This window comes from Brachionichthys hirsutus, chromosome 13 (assembly GCF_040956055.1).
Source record: "Brachionichthys hirsutus isolate HB-005 chromosome 13, CSIRO-AGI_Bhir_v1, whole genome shotgun sequence".
In the NCBI taxonomy this organism is placed as follows: domain Eukaryota; kingdom Metazoa; phylum Chordata; class Actinopteri; order Lophiiformes; family Brachionichthyidae; genus Brachionichthys; species Brachionichthys hirsutus.
In genome coordinates, this window is record NC_090909.1 from 7616101 (window position 1) to 7632083 (window position 15983).

At 46.8% G+C, this 15983-nt stretch overlaps 1 protein-coding gene across 1 annotated transcript in view; it reads right to left on the minus strand.

Moving 5' to 3' along the window:
• Window positions 1–4552, minus strand: part of ext1b (exostosin glycosyltransferase 1b) — a 58645-nt gene extending 54093 nt beyond the window's left edge. The window contains exon 1 of the mRNA XM_068746911.1: window positions 3606–4552. Coding sequence (XP_068603012.1) covers window positions 3606–4552 — 947 coding nt within the window. The remainder of the gene's footprint in view (window positions 1–3605) is intronic.
• Window positions 4553–15983: the final 11431 nt, after the last annotated feature.

The window sequence follows — 15983 nt, forward strand, 5'->3', positions numbered from 1 at the left end:
GCTGACGCAACTTTTCAAAGGAAATGTGTCTGATTTAAATGATTTTGAATCACACGAGTGACGGAGCAATTTCATTTTGTTCATATTTGTATTCGCCAGCCGTTACTCTGAATGGCAGCCTTCTTCACTTATTAAAACTTTGTACAAAAACTTCCTGAAAGATTTGATCCTTTTAGAGCCTCTTGAGGCATCCGGTTAAAATCCCTAAATACCACAACAGAAATCAGAGAAAACATTTTGCAGTCAGGGTTTTTTTTTTCCTTCCAATTTTGCAGAGCTATTATAAAATATCAAAGTTTTTCACTATTTAAAAAAAGAAAGAAATCAGTACAATAACTCTATTATTCAGTGATGCAAATACTTGTTGGGTGGAGCCTACAAGAAGCAATCCAGGAAGTATCAGGATTAAGGAGTGTGAAAAGATCGCGAAACCGCAAAGCTCTTAAAATAATTACAAATGAATAACTTGCAACGAGGCAGTCATTTTTTAGGTATATCCTGCTTCTAGCTTTCACTGTAAACTCAGTATTATTCAACCAAACTGCTATTCAAAGACCTTGTGACAGATCTTCCATGTTATGATTATTACAATTCACTTTTAATGAACTCATTGAGATAAAAAACAAATAAATAAAAGATGGTAGCTGCTGCCGTGGATACATTTCTAATAGCTTATACAAGCAGAAAGCGAGTGCGCTTAAAGGGAACAGATGCTGTGGCAGCTTAGAGGCAACAGAAATGAACCGAAGCCGCCGTGTTGACGTCTCTCATCAGAACGGTGACAGCGACTTGGCCCAGATCGCGCCCCAAACGAGGACTCAAAGGTTGAAAGGATGAACGGGAAGACTGGCGAGGAGGAATGCGACGTGGACAGAGCGCCTGATGAGACCGAACAACAAACAGGAGGTTAATCTAGTTAAAGTCGTGTTAAACACGTTTTTAAACAGTCCTAATTACGCCGCACTCCATTCAAACTTATTATCCTCCACATCATCGACGCGCACCGTCACCGGCGTGCCGCTTTATCTAGCAGAGAGCCGGCAGCCAGGAAATATTCACGATTTATTCGTCCCGGCTACAGAAAAGCAACAGCAATGCTCTGGGAGTGTGACCCTACCTGCTCCCTCTCGCTCCTCCTCTCTTTTTGAAGTCCCGCCCCCCCCAGGTGACCTTGAGCAGCAGCAGCTGCCAATGAAATAGCTAAAGTGCAAAGTCAATATGAGCCAACAAAGCTGGTTAAGCATTAAATGCGTGTGTGTGGGGGGGGGGGGGGGGGTGTCAGGGAGTGAGTGAGTCAGAGGAAAGCTCAACAAAAGAACGCTCAGTGGTAACGATGGCTTACATGAAGCAACAGAATCACGTCATCAGGTTGATCGTCTCCCGGGTGGTGACTGGGTTTAATGGCGGCCTCCGCGTTTGAACGCACAGAGGAAAAAGAAGAAAAGAAGGACGTTCGAGTCAGGTGATGCAAAACGAGAAATATAATCCTTTGGAAAAAATGGACTCCTTTCTGAAACAAGAAGTGACAGCCCACTAAAGTTTGACTTCCTATTTAGGAGAAATGACAACTCCCTCTAAACGGAAATCGCAATGTTGGGAAACGGCATATTCCAGGAAGGCGGGATTAGTCACAACGAGGCAGGCCTGTAAACACCCCCCCCCCCCCCCCCCCCCCCCGTCCTCTCCCAGGATCACTGTCAGAGATCCCCGAGGCCTCAGTGGATCACGTAGCAGCGAAAGAGCCCCTTTCATCCGCGCTTGGCCATGAAGGTGGACCAGCGCGGCTTCAATTGAAAGCTAGCGCTAGCGCTAAGGAAAGCAGTCAAATAGTTGCGCGGCGTACGCACGGCAGGCGGGTGGGAGTTCCTCCAGGTAAGCTACGGGCTGGCTTCCAGTCTTCCCTTCTGCCGCTGCAGCTTATTTTACAAGGCAGCATTCCTGAGGTCAAAGGTCAGGAGGGGGAAACATGAGCCCGGATTGCCCTGAAGCACCGGCTATGGTGGGGTCGGGCACTTACACTGCTGTGTAAAAGTCGGAGGCTGGTTTCATATTGATTAGAAACAGACGGGATATACACATTCCAGAGGCTGCCCCATCTGCAAAGCATCCAGCTACGTAATGTACATTCAGCGTCTCCACTGCTAACAGCTGTTCTGACACGCGCGTGTATTCCTGAAACACCCCCCCCCCCAACCCCGACCCCCCCGCAAGGCTTCGCCTGACAAACCCTTTCCCATGCGAAAGGAGCCAACTGTGCGTCGGTGCACTTAACACGCATGCCCTTGGGTCTTCAGTAAGTTTAGACATTTAAACAGTCTGAGAATAAAAAAAGAAAAACCGCTTTGAGCGCTTCATAAAAACTTGGACGCACACGTTCGGGAACAAAAAAGCAATGCGACTGTTGGGACTGAAATCAAATGCACTGCTGGTGCTGAAAATGAAACCAACAGACAGCCACAAAACATGTTACAGTGGAAACGGCTCCGTCTCCACTGAACTCACTGCAGAGTCGATAGCCCAAAACAGAGACGTTTGAGGTGGGGGGGGGGGGGGCACAGATGGGCCGTCGACTGGAACGTCAGATAAGGGACGGTGTATCTCTCTCCTGGCGACACCGAGCCAAAGGCATCCAGGGATGCAGCAAGAGGGGGAGAACGAGAGTGAGCGAGGGAGGGAGGGAGGATAAAGGGATGAGTAATGGACAGACAAGTGGATGCTTGTGAAGTTGTGTTAGCGCTCCCCTTTCCTGCTTTATCAGTGAGGAGGAGGAGGAGGGGGAGGAGGAGGTTCACACCAAGTTCAAGGAGAGTCAAATTCTTTCTCCTCTTTCTCCCGAAACGCTCGTTCCTCTGCCTCCGATTGACAGAATGGAGATAAATTATGGGAGGTTAAACTTTCCACGTGCTCCCCCACACCCTAACCCTTACCCTACCACCTTGAGGAACCGGAGAACCTACATAATTAGAGCCAATCAGCTGCCCCTGCAGGCTCAGTGGGGAGAAAAGGGTGATAATTAACCCATTACTGACTGATTCATACACAGCGAGTCACCCTTTAACCTTTAACTACACAACAGTCAGGAATAGAAACTAGTCTGCCATCCCTGGGGATGCAACATTCTGTCATGACATCACAGCTGAGCTCATATTAATCCTGTGGGGGGGGGGGGGGGGGGGGGCTGCCATCATGGACTTTCACTTAATTTGCACTAAGTACAGGCTGCAAATCAAACGTGTCCATGCAAATCCTGGTGAAGGCTGCACTGCTCCCACGGAGTGTGCGGCTAGAAGGCGTTGGGGTCGGGGCGGGGTTGAATTCCTTAAGACTGGTAGATGTCCGGGGAGCTAACAGGCATGCTTGAAACGGGGCGAGGAGGAGGAGGAGCGGAGGGTGAAACCAAGTCACGTCGCGGCATAGAAAGGTCGATTAACCACGCAGGTAACCGGCGACGACACACACTCGTGTTTTAGGACAAGTAAACGCAACACGAGAGAGTTCCAGGTGCACAGATTCCGTGCGTAAAAGTCAAAGAACGTTGAAATAGACCCCCCCCCCCACACACACACACACACACACCGGGAACGTTGACATCCTGTTGAACTTACTTGTCGTACTCGGCGTTATCCTTGTCGCAGCGGACGTCCTTGTGCTTCTGCCAGTCCTTGCCGTGCTTGCACGTGGTGAGCAGCACCACGTCCTCGGCGTTGTGCACGTGATGCAAGGCGTTCCTGGTGTCCGAGCCGATGCCCGTCAGGTAGCGCTTCCCCTTGAACACCAGCATGTACTTTCGGAAAGGCGGGATGGAGTTGTACTTGAGGTAGCCCCTGTCCCCGCCCGTCCTCGGGTGCTCCTTGGAGAACAGCGGGATGGACACGTCGAAATTGGGCCTGAAGTTCTCGGTGCTGATGCTGGCTTTGGCCAACATGGCCTGCCCGATGTCGAAGCCCAAGTCTTCCGTGTAGTCCGGCCACGTCCCGGAGTACAAGTTAAATATGAGGTGGTTCCTGCCGTCGTTCCACAGGGGCAGGTTCTGGACCTTGGTCTTCAGGTTGTGGACGTACTGCGGGGACAGCTGGTCCCGGTCCAGGGTGTCCAGACTCAGGATGAAAAGACATGCCTGTCCGGGGTCCGAGGTGTAAAACCTGGACGCTTCAATGGACGCTAAGATATTCTGATAGCTCTCGGAGATCTTCTCCCCCTTCTGCTGCGGGTAAACGTAAACTTTGAATCCGTTCTTCTGGCACCGGGAGAACTCGAAGCAGGAGTCCAGGCGGCACCGGCTGCCTTTGTAGACACTCTCGCTGACCTCCCTCTTCTGCCTCGGGGAGACGTGCAGGTTGTACTCCTCCGTGTCCGTCTGGTCCCGGGGCGCGTACGCGTGCAAAGGGTCCGAGAAGTGAGGCCAGGGCTGGTCGGGCCGGTACCCGGGGCGGCTGCGGCCATGCCGGCTCCTGCCCGCCGCCGCCGGAAGCTGAACCCCCCCGAGGTAGAAGAGAAGCGCGAAGCACGCACCGGCCGAGAGCAGGATCAGGTAGCGTTTTTTGGCCTGCATGTGTCCTGGGAACGGGGGGGGGTGTCGTTTAGGAAGAAGAACTAGAAAGTGGCCCGAAGTTAGGCGCTCACCAACCCCGGCTGCTCCGCTCCATCCTCCGGCAGCCTCCAAGCATCCCCGACCGCCCTTCTCCGTGTTCGGTGCCAAAGTCCGGCAACAGATCCGGTGCATGTGGGCGACGTTAGAAGGATGGTCCGGTTCTCCCTCTCCTGGGGAGTCTCACCATACCCGCCCAGCGCCTCCGGAGGAGCCTCGGTGCGTCTAAAGGAGCCCCGCTGCCCGGGTCCCCCGTCTCACCCAGCTCATCCGGGCTTGGCTGTACGACACCCGGCTGGGAACTAATCGAGCCCCGAGGCTCTTCCGGGAGGAAAGCTCCGACCCTGTCTGGCCGGAAAACTCCCGAACACATCGACTACGGAGAGCAGAACCCCGTCGGTGTGGCCGCCGCGCTCGTATCCACAATCCTTGGTTGGGGGGGGGGGGGTCGGCTCTTCTTCGCTCGTATCACTCCATTGTCCCGTGAGGAGAGAAGTGGAACCGCGGAGGCGGCAGTTCAACGATGCGAGTGTAAACTGACGAATCCCTGCATTTCTCTTCTCATTTATTACGAACCCCCCCTCGGAGACACGGAATGAGACGCTGGCTGAGGGGGGGGGGGGGGGGGCACGCAAGCAGGCGAACTTACTCCCGTCGACCGGGAGGAAACGGACGCTCACGCGACGCCGGTAAATAAAGAGGAGAAGAAAAACGTTCCCCGAGAAGCGGAATCCGTGCTCCTCGTGTCCAATCACCGAGCGCTCGCTCGGTTGTTCCGTTTGTTCGTCGGTAACATTCCAATCCCGACACGACGGCAGCTGACGTGCGTCCCATCGGAGGCATCGTCTCTCCTGATTGGTCCGTGCCGTCGGAGCGGAAGAGGCGGGGCTTGAAGGAATGCACCCATTCATAACCGGAGTGCTCCGAGTCCGCGTGCATGAGCAGCGTCCACCAATGCTTTATTATAACAATAACAATGCAGGATATTATGAACACAGTCACGCCAATACATTGTTTTTGGAATTACACACCTTACAGTTCGGGGATGTGGTAGAATTCAAGACTGCACAAACGATGCATAAAGCAAAAAATAAACTGCCACCTGTAACTGTTCAAAGATTGATGTGTTTCAATTTGTGGGGTGGTTTTGTGGAATGGTCTTGAAGAAACATAATGCAATTTAAAAAAATGTACAAGACATATATTTTTGAGAAGTATAGACAGGAGAAAGGAGAGTGTAAAATACACCGAAATTAATTGCGCCTGTTCACTTGTTCTTTTTGTGTGTTTTGTTCTATTTTTTCCTTAAATAGTTTGATTTGATTATTTTTGTGTCGCCTGTTGAGTTTAATTATTGGCATTTTGCATTGGTTGATGGTGAAGAATGGGGGTAGGACTTGATAAGCCTTGGCTCCTTCCTATTTTAGTTTATTCGAAATAAATATAATAATAAATAAATAAAATAAATAATACATTTATATTCTGTATTTCAGGAGGCCTCAGAGCTCATAATGTACAGAGTTGCTTATTCTGGACGGTGAAACATACGTCTAATCCACTAAGATCGCTTGCTTGCTTGATTGATTGATTAGTAAATTGCTCACTTATTCATGGTTTATTGTTTTTCTTCCAGACATCCCGAATCACTAAAGAACAATCTCAGCAGCATAACAGAAACCAACTCACTGATATCTCTCAGCAGTCTCCTGGAGTTAACAATCTTATTGATCACTTGCACCAAGAACTAATAGTAAAATAGTTTTGAGACATTTAATGAGAATAAGTCACTGGAAGCCAACCTCAGCCTTACATTTCCTCATATTCAAAAGCAAACCGAAGCGACACAATGGAGGCCGGCCGCAGGACAAGGAAATTAGTAGCAGAGCAGCGGCGTCACCATGCCTCATAAACCCGCAGAGCCCTCCCCACCACCGTTTGGTGGCACAACGCTCAGGCTGGGTGAAGAGGCCATTCTCATTTTTTTATCGGCCAATTAGTTCGGAAGAGGGTTACTAATTAGCAGGGCTGGCTGGGAGACAGGCCGATGATGTGGTCGGCCAGCACTGGTCGTCAGAATGTGCTGGTTGAATGTATGTGTGTGTGTGTGTCGGGGGGGGGGGGGGGGGGTCCTTTCTCTATGATATCAAATCTAATCCAGTGAGAAAGAGAAGGAAGGAAAGTTTTGTCGACAGCAAGGGAAATGAGGACGCAGAAAACTTCATGAGTGGTCGTCGTGATTGTGTCTCCATATTTTGTCTCTTTGTGTAATGGAAAAGCCACACAAGCAGCAAACTGACCACCGTTACCCCTCTGTCAAAAGTGTTGGTGTTTTTATTGCCCAGAGTTCTATTGTCTGGTTGCTGAATTACACTGTTGCTGTAATCTGAGTTGATGCATTTCAGCGTTGTTAAGCATATCACTTGATTACAAGTGGAGAGAGGCAGCAGAGATAGCAGAACTTACCGCTGCACCATTAATGACACCATAAACCCAGTTCAACCCACGTATTGAGGCTGTTTTGGGAAACCTCTGGTGCTGTGTGGTCTCTGTATGACAGCGATGAAGACTGGGAGTCATTGCCTGTCTATACCTCTTCATCCTTCCCTGTGCACACTTCTAAGAGTTCAACCTCAATAGAAATTCCCCTCCTAAATCATATGCTTGTCTCTCTCCTCCTCAGGACTGCAGCAGGCCTGTGAGGTAGAGGATGTGAAATCCTGGGCAGTGGTGAAACCATAAAGGCCGGACTGGGCAATGATTGTGATGCAAAACATGCATTTTAATCCACCCAATTCAACCTTTAGGCCTCGAAAAGAGGAGAGCATCCTGCTGCAAATCGTCTCAGTCTGTACAAATGAAACTTTGTGTCAGCACTGACTCAAACAGGAAATTGCTCCATTTCTTGCAGGGGAAAATAAAAATACAGGATGGAACTAATTTTCACAGACGGGGAAAATCAGTGCAACAGCTCAGTTTGGAGAGAGCAACAAATATCTGATTATGTGTTTAAGGTGTTTCACTGGGAGGATGAAAATAATCACATTGGTGAATTGCTTAGGTTGAAAGGTTACTCCATGTCAGCGCTTAAAGTTAGAGGTGAAGTAAAAAAAAAAAGACTTAAAAAAACACCAAGATGAATGAGATTGATATCGTTCAGTCGCTGTAGATCACAATGTCATCTGCAAACATCATATTCCAAGGAGCTTCCTGTCTCACCTCATCTGTTAGTCTATCCATCACTGTGGCAAACAAAAAGGGGCTCAGAGCTGACCCCTGGTGCACTCCGACCTCTACATTAAACTCCCCTGTTACTGCTACTGCACACTTTACTGCTGCCATACAACTGACATGCATGTCCTGAACTACTCTGACATATTTCTCTTCCACTCCAGACTTCCTCATGCAGTACCACAGTTCCTCTCTGGGCACCCTGTCATAGGCTTTCTCTAGATCTACAGACACAATGCAGCTCCCTCTGACCTTCCCTGTACTTCTCCAATGCTAGCTTCAACGCAAACATTGCATCTGTGGTGCTCTTCCTGTACAGCCCCCCCCCCTTTACTATCTAACCTGGCATACGGATTATCAAATGCCCGCTGTTTGGCCTTTGCCACCTCTACCTGTAACAGTGACACATTTAGTGGCAAAGATAGGTTGCTTTGGTACAGCATTAAGTTACATGATATCAAATTTGGGATACAATTGGAAACATATTGCTACAGTATATTTAAAATATAAAATGTTATACGTTCGTGGTTAGTTGAAGCACAAAACCCTGGTTCTGTCGCTGTGAACTCAAGACGGGCAGACATTTACATAGGTAAACCTTTTCAATACTTATTTTCAGTTTTTAAAAAAACAGGCTTCCTTTCATCTGTTTCAATTTTTTCCACAGAGGAATAAGACCTGCTTTATCGCTCAATTCTCCAACAGATGTGACTTAGGAAACTTTTGCTATCTATGTGTATATATATGTTGGTTCCAATTATTTTTGCTGCTTTTATTACAAGATAAGATCATAATAAAAGTGTTGTACGTTCCATGTCCGGACTGAGAGAACAAAGTAACTGGACATACTTTGGTTCTCCTCTCTGATAAAGCGTGTATAAACACTTCCCTTCAGTGACGGCAGCCAGCCACGATAAAGACTTGCAAATTCCGGCCGTGGTAAACAAATACCCATGGCTGGAAAGTAATCTGTGGGTTCAGGGAGTTTCAGGCGAGAGCAAGACAAAACAGCCTTTGAGAGTCTTCGGGCTGCTGCTGATCAGTACCTGATAAAATCCCCTCTGGATGATGTAACGAGCTGGGCTCCTCCAACGAGAAAGGGCGTGTGTGCGTGTGTGTCTGGGGGGGCATAAAATATTGTATCTTAAGGCTGCGGGGGTGAGTTTAGGTCCATGCACCTGGCTTGTGTGTGCACTGTGGGATAGATTTTGTTGTATGTGTTTGGATGTGGCGTGACCATTGGTCGCAAACCTGAAGGCTCATGAAATCCCTCCTAAAACCTGAGAATGAAGTGATGCCGTGCCGATCGCAGGGAGTGTCTTCTTCCATTGCAACAATACAGCTTTTATTTGGAATAATTCACAACAGGCTTGCATGTGCTTATGTCAAGTTTTTTTTATTTTGCCACCTGCCCTTTCTGTTTCCCAGTGCCAATTCCCTGCAAACTTGAACAGGTTAAAATTTGGGACATATCAAGATCCCAATGACATAGCGGTCCAAACACCGGCCTGCCCTCAGCCTGAGGTGATGAATTCATATCCCGTGGTTGTCTCTTTTCGTAATTGACAACAGCAGACAGTGCAGGGACATATGTGCCAGAGGTTCAGCTAGAAGAGCAGCGTCACTGATGAAGCCATGGCAAGTGAGTGGGAGTCAGTCCGGACTTGGACTGCTATAGGCTCAGGGATAGCTTCGGGCTACCGAATGCTAAATCATCTAGCCTTGGCCATCTTTTTTAAAGTGCTACTCATTCCGTGTGTGGGATGTCTAGTGATCTCCCTATTCGTTATTTATTTGAAGTGGCCTTCCGACTCCTGAGCTGAGATTGCTTTGGGCAAACCGAGCTGGGTTTAAATGTCCGAGAATGTGGGAGGGAGGCCGCCATTTGTAGCCGGCGAGCTGCACTGAAACTTCACAATTTTAAACCCGGAATTTCCCCAGGAAGCGCCGGCTGGCAGGCAGCAGAGAAGTGGCAGTGGAGAAAATGCCAGGGGGGGGGAATAAAGAATATATCGTGTCGATTTGTCCTATGTAAAGGTCTGCAAGCGTAACATTACATATGCTGTGTCTTTTCTTATGTTAATACTAAATTAAAGACAAAACCTCGGTCTTGGCTGAAGATGATATATCAATTCTTGCTCATGACGGACGCCACACAGTGAAACACACCTACTCTGTGGCTGAGTGTACCAATCACTTGAAACATCAGTCTCACTTCAGGGAGCTGAAACTAAATGAGTGTCAGCGTCATTATATTGACAGTGCTGTTATTAAACCTGGATAATTCAAAGGACTTCAAGCTGATATCGTTGCTTCAGAAAGTGCTGATGTGGCTGTGGGACCCGGTGGCTGCTACCGCGTGATAGGATTTTGCATTCAGAGGTTCTCTAATTCCCTCAGGGACTATAGTGCACAGTAATCCACTTAATTTACAATTACCCATGCAAGCCACACTCATATGGAATGATACATGGACTCGCGTAATCCCACTGATAGAGCTGCTGGGTGTGGAAAACAGACCATATATATGCATAGCTTGATTTCTGTCCCTCACTGATTTGCATCCATGTACATGAGCTGTGCTTAAAAGCATGCACACACATTTCTACACAGCCTAAAGCACCCCATGAATCTCCCCTTGTACACATGATATGGGCCTCCCCTCAGTCCCCGAGGAGATGCAGGGTTAAAGCCATGTGCCGGGTGAATGTTAATGGTTTAGCTCCCCTGTCAGAGCAGCGCCGTCTCTCCTTAGCCCTTTCAACCCTCACCCATTTTTCACTGTATCAACATCTGCCCTTGCCCTGTCTGTGCTGTTTGGCTGAGAGTATTTTTTATTACAAAGGGAGTCTTCTTACTTCACTTTTTTCTTGTTTGTTGTGCCCATGCGCATTCGCTTGAATGAAAGACAGGAGGCGGCGCTACAAGTGTCGGGGATGAAGATGCTGAGGTTCTCCTTGGGAGTGACCAGGTTGGATAGGATTAGAAATAAGACAATAAGAGGGACAGTGAAGGTTAGAAGTTTTGGAGACAAGGTCAGAGAGACCAGACTTTGATGGTTTGGACATGTCCAGAGGAGAGACAGGGACTATATCGGTAGAAGGATGCTGAGGATGGAACTGCCAGGGAACAGGGCTAGAGGTCGACCCAGGAGAAGATACATGGACGTAGTGAGGGAGGACATGAAATTTGTAAAATACTAACACTTGAAAATCGTCCCACCAGTATGTAATGTGAGCACTCCAAATGTAAGCTGTGTTTTTTTGGGGGGAGGGGGGATCTATCGGATATTGCTGTTTATTTAATACTCAGATTCTTAGCTGCCGAGGGCTTTATTGCTTTGCTCTGTAATAACATCAAATAAAGGAATGAATTTCGAGGATTTTATTTCCTTCTTTTTTCAGCACTATATTGCCGTATTCAAATCTCATTTTTTTTTAATCATCCATAGTTTTCTGTCTTTGATTTAACTTTGCTCTTGCAGTTCATTCTAGTCAGAGATACAAATGAACCTCTCTCTTTCACTTTTTAATCACTGTTTCTTGAGCCTTTTCCTGTTCCCTTTTTCTCTCTGATTTAGCCTCTTTGACCTTCTGACTCAGTCAATTGCTCTCCCTATGCCCTTCCACTGTCTTTGCTTTCATTCACACATTCTAATTACCAATTTCCCCCATCTCCGGATATGAAATCTTTATTCATACAAAGATTTATTAAGATTAGCAGGGGATATGGAGAATCAGGCAGAAAATGAAACAATATGCTTTGGGTTTTTGGCTGAGAACAACAGATGTTGACAGAAATGATTACCTAATGGCGAATAGCTCAAACACGCCCTCCTAACAGGACATAAATCGTCCCCCAACAAAAGGAAATGAGAAACACATTTTCCTCCCGCCGTTCCAAGTATCGTTTGCCACCAAAAGCTTTGTCTCTCTCACACATCAGACCTTGCAAAAAACAAAAGATCTAGGTGACGAGTTGATGGTGGAGAAAATGACACAGGCAAAAAAAAGGTTAGACTGACATGTTGAGACTGTTTCTTTGACTTGACAGCACAGGGTTAATTATTGACGGCCTCCTTCCTCTGCGAGGGCTTAAATATAGAGATGTCTGAAGCATGGCTGCCTCATGGCTCTGTGCTTTAAGTCCTCTTACCTTTTTTTTTTATTGGGGGACCAGTGGAGTCTCTAGGATGGGAAAAAACTGAGTTTTATTTTACTCAAAGGTTGCTATCATCACGCTCGCTGAGGACCGGCGAGCTAATTTAATGCCTAAAACCAACCAGAATGAACAAAAGTAACCAGAACTGCACCGATCCGCCTCATCCTTCCCTCACTCGTGAACAAGACCCCGAGATACAAGCTCAAGCGATATGTAACACACTGTTTACTGGTCTCCCTTTAGTTAGGGACTTTAGTTCATTCAATATGCCGCGGCTCAAAAATAAACCACGCAAATCCATTTATTATCAGGATTATTTTGTTTGTTGTTACTGTTGTTGTGTGTCAATGCGACTTAGAGATGGAACTTGACAACTTTTGGCCGCTGCTCCATGTTCAGTCAATCAAGGACACCCCAGCTGACTTTGCTGGCAGACAAGCCGAGCTGCATCGATTTCTTCGAGGATGGCAATCTCCTGCACCTCAGAGGGCTCTGCTGTGCTCTCACATCACTGCCGAGGCACAGCAGAGTCATACACTTTTGATTGCCCAGATGCCATAATTACTCTGTCAGCCTAGCAAGCACTCCGAAGTGGGTTCTGCTCGAGTGCATCTATTTAAATATACATTGTTTATTTCCAGCGAGGTATAGATTGGAATAAAGTGATCCCAACATGAAACAAAAGCCTGAAACATCGAGTCGATTTCCTGTCCTCACCTGACAAAGGCAAAGTTACTCAGGCCAGAGAAGCACTGGAGTTATCTTTATTGTCTCGGAAGTCATTCGCCTGCTGCTGTTTATATTTGGGGAGAAGGGGAGTAGCCTTTGCGTCGTCATGGGGAATGCGATGATTCATGCTAAAAGAAGCCGAACATCTGGCCTCATTAATCATTTCTTTTCAAGTCTGCGTTGTTGGGGAATACATTTTTTCTTTTCATCACATTCTCGCTCACTCTTTCCTATCCCCCCTCCCCCCCACCCCCCACCCCCCATCTGCACTGGTTGTCATCTGTTCCATCACCCATATCACTCCTCCCTTCTAATTTGCCCCCTAATTTGTTTAGATGGCAGAAGAAAGAGGGCAATGAACAAGGTGTGGATGGAGAAAAGGAGGACAAGAGGAAGAGAAGAACAAAGAAGTAAGTGTAGTTTGATGAAATCAGTTTGCATGCTATCAGGGAGTTTGTCATTAGTTAACTGTGAATGTGGTGAAACATCCACATTAGTCCCACATGCTAAATTGCCTGGAGGGAACCAACACAGTGATACGAGCAACTTTTTCCATTCATTGCAATGACAAAGCCCCCCCCGCACACACACACGCACGCACGCACACACACACACACACACACACACACACACACACACACAGGTATTGGAAACTTATTTTACGACAAAGTTCCCATGACTGCCGTTGCCATATTAGTCTTAATTAAATTTAGTGAAGAAGCTGGCAGGCCCTTTGCAAAGTCCCGGGAGACAGATTTACTGTGTGTAACATCAATGATATCAAAAGAGGAAACTGTTTATCACACTCAGGAAGTAAAGCAGGGTCAAAACAACGCCATATATGGACATTTTGATCAAATAAAAAAGAAGGAATTCATGACAAAACATGACAAAGCATCCTAATTCATGTGGGAAAGTTCAATCCTGTCTTCTGGAGTTGAAGATTTACCAAAAACAAATGCCCATATCCTGGAATAAATGTTTTTCTCCAGGGATGGAGTTGTTGACATGGCGATACAGTCGGTAAACATCCGAGGAAATTAAGCAGATGCCATGAACTGAGCAAGAGCCACATGAGATCTGGAGAAAAAAATATTAAATTAAATTATAAAATGACTTTGAGAATTGCATAGAAATTAGTAGTGTGTTTAAGCTTAAAAAAGTCCAGCCTTCACTGGTTTGCTAAATGAGCTGTAAAACATCAAGAGGTAAACGTTCAAAACGTTCAGAAACAGCTTAGCTTTATAGGTTTGTGTGTAAAATGTCACAGAAACAGGTACTAAAACACACACTAAACATGCACAGAGACTCCGTAACAGCAGAACAGGAACGCTTTCATGTTGTCTGAGCTCAGAAACATGTACAGCTATCCCCGAGCAGACACATGATCGTTTGAAAAGGCTGATATAGCAATAACTGACGTGCACTGCTATCAAAGCTGAATAAACAAACAACTGATAAATAAATAAGCTGTGATGCACTTCCAAACTCCTTCCTGCTTTCAGGTTTTACTCTGAAACCACGGTCTTCATCCAGATGTCTACCAGATGGCACCATGGCGGAGCCTCCATCTACAGGGAACAATAGTTCTGATGAGCACTTTGCAACAGACAGAGAAAATGCACAAGGCTATTGTGCAGGATCCGAAACAGCACCTCGTGGTGCAGCTAATGCAATGTTTGCCCTACATACGTAGTCATTGTGGAAACACTTGCAGAATTGATTAAGTCCCCCTCATGAAGCAATCACATTTCAGCGTAGCTGCCATGAAGCTGCTTGCTTCATTAACGAAATTCTTTTCACTTCCAATAAGATGTGATGGAAAATATTTTTTGGACACTTTGGAAGATGCAAAAGCTGAAGCTCAAAGTTCACTCTTGACCACTGAAACATATGATACGGTTAAAAGCTCCAGCGAAAACTCAAAGCAGCAACGCTTTCCTAACGGCTCTTTCCAACATCGAGAATTATTTTTTCTTGCTCCACTTCCAAGTGGCGTTTTTCTTGGACGCTCCCTAAATCACCAGGCCGGAGATTTAATATCGCTAGATCAATGTGAGGAGAGCGCCACAGTAAGATCTGAAATGTGGAATCTTATGTACCCTTCAAATTGCCGGATGATTTCCTTCGTCAACAACGGCCCATTGTCCGCAGACACGGCGCAAGTCTAATACCAGCAAGTCGCAGATGACGGCAAATGCTCTCATGATGGAAACATAACTAATGTGAAACTTTCAGCTCGAGGATTGCCAGATATTATCATAATTTCCTTTGACATGAGAAAGCCATATGCTTCACAAAAACTGCCTGGAAGTGAAGAAGATGAGAGCCAAGACTGTGTGATGTGTGTGTGGTGGTGGTGGTGGTTGGGGGGGGGGGGGGGGGGGGGGGACTGTTTCCCCCCCGACTGTGACACACTCAGGCATAGTATCAGAAATTTTTATTACTCTATTTATTTCAGTTGAATACTTGGGTTTGTTAATAACTTTGTCAAATATTACATGTGTGTCTTTAAGGCTGAAAGAGCAGCAGCACAGGCCATTGCACTTAGAATCGCATTAAAGCAGAGATGCACTCGCATAAACCACACACACACACACACACACACACACACAGAGGACAAAATGTCATCCCATTAAGCGAATGTAATGCATTGTGATGAACGAAAGCCTGCACGACAGTCAAAGTGCACGCATTGAAGCCATTAGCACTTACATAACATGCAGTGTGTTTGCCAAGTTAAAACCGTCTCCACTTTGATGCGTCAGTGCGGCGCATCGCCCTCCATTCAAAGGAGCTAGCACGCCACAAGTGCAAGCAGCAGTAAGCGATATCATCAAGCACTCACACACCGAGGGGCCTCGGCACTCCGGCTGATACATGATGGGCTTGTGCATTTAGATCCGAAGATCGTCTCTCGGATCAAAACAGCAATTCAACATACATTAGGCAGCTTAACCCCTACAGGTCTGAATCCCTTTCATTTGACTGGCTTCCTGGTGTAACAATGTTTGAACCTCCACTTCAACCCAGATATCTTTTGACACAACAGAGAGTGATTTATAGTAACTTGAAAGACGGGTCCACCACGATTTCAGATCCCAGCTGTGTGGAGAGCGTCCATCCACGCTCAGAATACAGAGTAAGCATCGATGCAAATAATTTTTTTTATAGAGACTAAGAAAATCCAGAAAACAATGTAGGCGAGATGGGAGGAAGGGCTGCAAGTCCCCGCCTTGAGATCCTAAAGTACTTCCTATTGAGATGAGTTGATGAA